Source organism: Gymnodraco acuticeps, unplaced genomic scaffold (genome assembly GCF_902827175.1).
Source record: "Gymnodraco acuticeps unplaced genomic scaffold, fGymAcu1.1, whole genome shotgun sequence".
Classification (NCBI taxonomy): Eukaryota; Metazoa; Chordata; class Actinopteri; order Perciformes; family Bathydraconidae; genus Gymnodraco; species Gymnodraco acuticeps.
Window position 1 is genome coordinate 15,001 of NW_022991905.1, and position 7,107 is coordinate 22,107.

Below are 7,107 nucleotides of genomic sequence, written 5' to 3' on the forward strand. Positions count from 1 at the left end.
GCACATATTTAGATTTCCAAACCGTCCCTTTAATGTTAGTAAAACATTGTGACTCACTGCGGGACAGACTCTCCAGAGCTTTGCCCAGCTTCTTGCTCTCCTGCAGGATGTGGTTCAGCTCGTCAAAGTCCCGGCTCTCCCTCCAGTCCCAGGACGGACACTCAATGGACCGCGGCACTACACACACACACACACACACACACACACACACACACACACACACACACACACACACACACACACACACACACACACACACACACACACACACACACACACACACACACACACACACACACACACACACACACACTATATGAGTGATCTACTGTAAACAACAACAATAGAAAGGCCTTTAAACACTGGATGTGTGACAGAACAATGAAGCTAATATGTCCCGGGCTGTAATTGTGACTGGGTTATAGTGGATCTGTGTCAAGGTGGGAAGGAACAACAAAGTCTACCTGGATGCAACCAGAGGTGTGTGTGTGTGTGTGTGTGTGTGTGTGTGTGTGTGTGTGTGTGTGTGTGTGTGTGTGTGTGTGTGTGTGTGTGTGTGTGTGTGTGTGTGTGTGTGTGTGTGTGTGTGTGTGTGTGTGTGTGTGTGTGTGTGTGTGTGTGTGTGTGTGTGTATGTGTGTGTGCTTAAGTAAAACAGGAAGTGACCCACACTGTAGCGACTTCCTGCCTATAGCTTCTGCATAATTTGTCCTAAACTTTTGACTAATCTGAGGTGCAAGCGCTCCATCACAACTGAGTTTAATTTAAAAAAAGAGTCTGATATGCAAAAAGCAGGAATGTAGTACAACATGCAACCAAGTAGTGCTCTGCTGATGTACATGAGAAACATTTTGTGCAATGGTGATCTCAAAACACTTAATTTCTTCCCGCTCTCGTTGTGCATTTTAACAGCTCAGATTAAGAGTTACATATTAAATCTCTGCACATTAAAGCGTTACACTTTATTTATGTAGCACCTTCCATGCTTGACGCAGCCCAAAGTGCATTCACACCGCAGGACTTTCCCTGGTACTTTGGTTCTTTAGTTCCGTTAGTACCAATAATGTCGCGTTCACACCGCCGGGACTACTCAGTGCCGGGAACTCTTTTGGCCATTTTCAGTCCCTGCTAGAGAGGTGGTACGAACCTGGTGATAAAAGAGTAGGGATGGGTATCGTTTGAAATTTATCGATTCCGATTCCGGTTCTGCTTATCAATTCCGGTTCTTATCGATTCCCCGTTTCGATTCCAAAATTGTAAAAGAAAGAGGTCAAACGTTTAGATAACAAAAATATCTTTATTCTTTTCAGCTTTAACTGAAATTGTTACAAATAAAAAATATACATGCAATACAAATGTATTGCACAATAGCTGTGCTTTATTTTAACTGAGCTTTGCCTGTGGCAAGCTATTAGCAGGCATTACACTGTGCCTTGTCTTTTTCTTTCTTAGTGTAGTGGAGCCTCACTTCAGAGCGTTTACCGCGACCCATCTTTGGTGTTATGAAGTGACTGAGCTCGTGAACTGTCTACGGGAGGGCGGGGGGAGCCTCGCTGCGGGGCAACTGTGGACCTCTGTCGCCTGTCAGCGCAACTTACATGATGCCGTTTTAAAAAATTAAGGGCGGTGCCGGCCATCAGTGTACCGAGCCGGCCGTCAACGGCCCGCTGACGACCGGCCGTTCTGTGATTCTCCAGGTCCGCCCTGTATTCCACCGGGTCGCCGCGGTACAGACGGACCCGCTGGAATACAGGATCTACCGCGTTTAGGAACCGTTAAGCAGAACCGAAAAGGTGTATTTTGTACGGGTACCCGGTACCCGGCATTTTCTTATCGGTTCTCATCTGGAACCGAGTTTCGGTTCCCAACCCTATAAAAGAGTGCCAATTTCTATTCTATTTCTATTGGCTGGGCGAATTGCAAACCACGCCCCGTTAGACTCTGATTTTTTTTTGTTACGGCCCGTCCACACAGCGGCGTGCGTTGAAGCTTCCAACGCTTCTGCCCATTCACTTTGAATGGGGTGACGTCACTTTTAGCCGAACTGCATCGTGGGAAGCGACGTGGAGCGTTGCTGGCGTTGCCCGCGGCAAAAGTTGAGCAATGTTCAACTTTTGACGCCTCGGCAGAAGCGTCAGCCAATCGAATCATATGCCAGTACAAGCTCTATCCAATCAAACCGCTGCTTGTGTGTCAGGGGCGGGAGATTCATGTGATTGGTTGTTGGTCGAGTGTCAGACACGCCCGCCGGCAAGCGTCAACGCACGCCACTGTGTGGACGGGCCGTCAGGCAGCCAATTTTTTCCTCGCTACAAAACCACATCCACACATCTATTACCCATAATGCATCGCGGCCACTCTAGTCAATGGCTGCTATTCCACCAGACCCGCTGCACCGCGCTGCGCCGCGGCTCGAAGCGTCCCAGAGGCTCCTCGCCGCAAGGAATTTCTAAAATATAGGATGAATCCTATTGTTTACGCGGCGCAGCGCAGGCAGGAAGTGGAACGTTCATCCAACAGCTGCGAGGCTGCACACACGACGCTCCGCTTCCGCAACGTTTTGAAACGCGCCTGGTGGGTTATGACGCAGGAGGAGGTCGCAGCGCGGCGCAGACGCTTCCGGTGGGATCAGGGGGTAACACACATAAATACAAGTAATTTATCATGTCATTTGTTTTAGATAAATAAGGGAAAAACACCAAACAAGGGTTAATGTCCTTTCCAAAATCAGCCTGAGGGGTTAATATATAATAAATACATAAAGATAAAGTCCATTGTTATAATGGGGTATTTTATTTGTAAATTACCCTTATGAACTCCATCATGTCTGAGGTCGGAAAGTAAACAAACGCCTCATACAGCGGGTGGGCTTTATACCCCCTCCCCCGTGTAGTTCTTCTTCTCTCGTTTTTTTTTGTACTCGCCGTGAAGTGGTTTTGCGGCCTGCCAGTAAACCCAGAGAAGAAGAAGACGAAGTGACGTCAGCGTAATCTTGCCTCAGGGAAAGTACTGCGGTGTGAATGCGATTGGCACTAGCCCCCTGGCGGATTCAGTGCCGTGGTACTTTAGTGACGGCACTAAAGTACGGCAAGTCCTGCGGTGTGAAAGCGGCTATTAACACATTCCATTACATGACATTGCATTTAGCTGACGCTTTTATCCAAAGCGAATTACAATAAGTGCGTTCGACCAACAAAATACAACCTTGAAGAAAACAGAATCATAAAGTACATCAGGTTTCATAGAGCCAAACATTTCAAGTGCTACTCAACTGGCTTTAGATAAGCCAGTCCTTTATTAGTATATAAGTGCTTTGTTAATAGTTCTATCGCTCGAAGTGGAGTCGAAAGAGATGAGTTTTCAGTCTGGAAGGTGTGTCAGCTTTCTGCTGTCCTGATGTCAATGGGAGCTCATTCCACCATCTTGGAGCCAGGATAGCAAACCCACGTGTTTCTGCTGATGGGAACTTGAGGAATGAGGAACATCATTCAAAACAAGGGTATTGTTTGTGAAGTGAATTGAAGTTATTGATCTGACTTGTAATGCACTTCATTTTGTGGATGTTTGTGTACGGTCTTTTCTATTGTCTCTTTGCTAAAACAATGAATAAAGTGTTTAAAAAACTAAAGCAAGGGTAAACAAACAGAACGAGTTATCACTGAACCATGAAACAATAGAACATGAACAGTGACACTGATAAGCCACCGTTTACAGTGTTGTTTGTATTCCAATTGAAGTTGCTGTTCTAAGATCAAATGGGATTTCCACATTGGGGCGAAAACAGAAAGCAGCCTCTCCAGTGTTCTTGTAATGCACTACTTCTAAAAGAGAACTATTGGAGGATCTGAGGGTCCTCGCAGCGATGAAGACTCACGATGAAGACTCACAGTGGAGGTCAGAGTGCTGTTTGTTGCGCTGCTGACACACTAATGATGAGCAGCAGCGCTTTGATTTCAATCTTCCATGAGCTCTGCACAGCATGCTGGATCTCTGACGTCACAGCTCCTCTCGGGTTGTTCTGACACTTCCTGCTCTAACCCGCGTCCTGACTCAAATAGCCTCGTGTGACGGAGCGCTAAGTTAAATTATTAAAGGTCCGAGCCTCTTTGTCTCCTCTTCATCCGAACATCCGAACTGCAGCCAATTCATTACAGAGCTAAAATAAAAGTTCTTCATCTTCTGCAGCTCGTCTTCAGAGTAGAAATAGAGCGGCACTCTGTAATGAACTCATTTGCAGGGCGGCGGACTGAACACTTGAGTTAGATATAATTACATCACATTTAAAATGGAGATTGAACCCAATGGAGCGTGTAATTGTGTCCCCTGGTCTCCTAGCTGTGAGTCAGACCCGGCGTCATGGGCCCCATGGGGCCGGGCCCGCCCATCCAGGATTTGGGCCCGCTGTTTTAATCAGGGCTGAATACCACATTTTTATTGTTTTAATTTATGTTTATTGTTGTTATTTGTAGGGCTTTGTCCTAATATTTATTTTTGTATTAGTTTAATATCGTTTTTTTATTTTGCTATGAAATTCTGAATGAAAGGCTGACTGGTTTTTCGCTGGGTTGAGTCGTGTGGGGTTTTGAGTGAGATGCAGCACAGCAGCCTGTCAGTCAGTTTACTCTTGCTAGGTTAGTGGTTCACGAAAGGAATATGGCAACTCAGCGCCAGATGCAGCACATTAGAAGAAATCAGTTACGTTACCAACGAGCAAGCAAGGGAGGCTGGCAATCAATTATATTTTGAAGAGAAATTGACTCTCAAGCCGGCTCTGTCACAAACTCCTGCTCTGTGAGCAAGCAGACCGCTGCATGATCTCTGCCTCGCTCAATCTCTCTCTCTCTCCCTTTCTCTCCATCGCTCCACCTCACTCCACCTCTCCACCCTGTGTGCGCTCCTCAAGTTTGCCTGCGTGCTTGCTCAAGTTGGCACAGCGTTACAAATGTGCCACAAAACCAACCAATGGATGTATAAGACCGTCAACAGCCTTATGACAACCTAACCCTACCCCCCCCCCCCCCCCCCCCCCCCGTTGACAATTCAGATTTCCTGGGAAATGTAAGTGTCGTGGTGGGCCCGCCCAGAGATGTATGTCTGCCGCCGGGTCTGCTGTGTGCGTCACTCTTTAGTGTCCCCAGGTCTCCAGCTGTGTGCGTCACTCTTTAGTGTCCCCTGGTGCCTCACTCTTTAGTGTCCCCAGGTCTCCAGCTGTGTGCGTCACTCTTTAGTGTCCCCTGGTCTCCCAGCTGTGTGCGTCACTCTTTAGTGTCCCCTGGTCTCCAGCTGTGTGCGGCACTCTTTAGTGTCCCCTGGTCTCCAGCTGTATGCCTCACTCTTTAGTGTCCCCTGGTCTCCCAGCTTTGTGCCTCACTCTTTAGTGTCCCCTGGTCTCCTAGCTGTGTGTGTCACTCTTTAGTGTCCCCTGGTCTCCCAGCTGTGTGCGTCACACTTTAGTGTCCCCTGGTCTCCAGCTGTGTGCGTCACACTTTAGTGTCCCCTGGTCTCCCAGCTGTGTGTGTCACTCTTTAGTGTCCCCTGGTCTCCCAGCTGTGTGCGTCACTCTTTAGTGTCCCCTGGTCTCCCAGCTGTGTGCCTCACTCTTTAGTGTCCCCTGGTCTCCCAGCTGTGTGCGTCACTCTTTAGTGTCCCCTGGTCTCCTAGCTGTGTGCGTCACTCTTTAGTGTCCCCTGGTCTCCCAGCTGTGTGCATCACTCTTTAGTGTCCCCTGGTCTCCCAGCTGTGTGCGTCACTCTTTTAGTGTCCCCTGGTCTCCCAGTTGTGCGTTACTCTTTAGTGTCCCCTGGTCTCCCAGCTGTGTGCGTCACTCTTTAGTGTCCCCTGGTCTCCCAGCTGTGTGCATCACTCTTTAGTGTCCCCTGGTCTCCCAGCTGTGTGTGTCACTCTTTAGTGTCCCCTGGTCTCCCAGCTGTGTGCGTCACTCTTTAGTGTCCCCTGGTCTCCAGCTGTGTGCGTCACTCTTTAGTGTCCCCTGGTCTCCCAGCTGTGGGCGTCACTCTTTAGTGTCCCCTGGTCTCCAGCTGTGTGTCTCTCTTTAGTGTCCCCTGGTCTCCAGCTGTGTGCGTCACTCTTTAGTGTCCCCTGGTCTCCAGCTGTGTGTGTCACTCTTTAGTGTCCCCTGGTCTCCCAGCTGTGTGCCTCACTCTTTAGTGTCCCCTGGTCTCCAGCTATGTGCATCACTCTTTAGTGTCCCCTGGTCTCCCAGCTGTGTGCCTCACTCTTTAGTGTCCCCTGGTCTCCCAGCTGTGTGCGTCACTCTGTAGCGTCCCCTGGTCTCCCAGCTGTGTGCCTCACTCTTTAGTGTCCCCTGGTCTCCCAGCTGTGTGCGTCACTCTTTAGTGTCCCCTGGTCTCCAGCTATGTGCCTCACTCTTTAGTGTCCCCTGGTCTCCCAGCTGTGTGCCTCACTCTTTAGTGTCCCCTGGTCTCCCAGCTGTGTGCGTCACTCTTTAGTGTCCCCTGGTCTCCAGCTATGTGCATCACTCTTTAGTGTCCCCTGGTCTCCCAGCTGTGTGCCTCACTCTTTAGTGTCCCCTGGTCTCCCAGCTGTGCGTTACTCTTTAGTGTCCCCTGGTCTCCCAGCTGTGTGCATCACTCTTTAGTGTCCCCTGGTCTCCCAGCTATGTGCCTCACTCTTTAGTGTCCCCCGCTGCACATGTCTCCTCAAATTGCTGAATGTTCTCTAAACGCTGCAGGTGTTGTCAAGTTGCTGAAGATGTTTCTTCATGTGGAACCTTTGGGGTTTTATATCTGCATCCTTTCTGAAGCTGCAGCACGTTGTGTCCTCATGGAAGTGATTTGGGCTGTTTGTCGGAGCCCGTAAACCCCAGATGAAACAAACATCCAGTAAATGTAAACCTAAGCTGAGAATAACAAAGAAACTCACAGGACTTGGACTCGGGGGAGGGGGGGGAGATGCTGGACACAGCGAGGTCACTCTTGGACTTTTTGGGTTTCTTTGGATGGATTTGCCACGGCTTCTCGTAGCCGCCGCTGCTATCCCTGCGAGGGTTTTTGCTTTCTGTCGGGAGAGAGATGGAAACAATTACTGCTCAGACTGTCCAGTTATGCAAATCTCTGGAAAAACACAG

General features: G+C 49.0%; 1 protein-coding gene across 1 annotated transcript in view; it reads right to left on the bottom strand.

Moving 5' to 3' along the window:
* Positions 1–7,064, bottom strand: part of LOC117535595 (uncharacterized protein C8orf34 homolog) — a gene marked incomplete at its 5' end in the record, with an annotated part of 14,263 nt that extends 7,199 nt beyond the window's left edge. The window contains 2 exons of the mRNA XM_034200117.1: positions 58–177; positions 6,903–7,064. Coding sequence (XP_034056008.1) covers positions 58–177; positions 6,903–7,064 — 282 coding nt within the window. The remainder of the gene's footprint in view (positions 1–57; positions 178–6,902) is intronic.
* Positions 7,065–7,107: the final 43 nt, after the last annotated feature.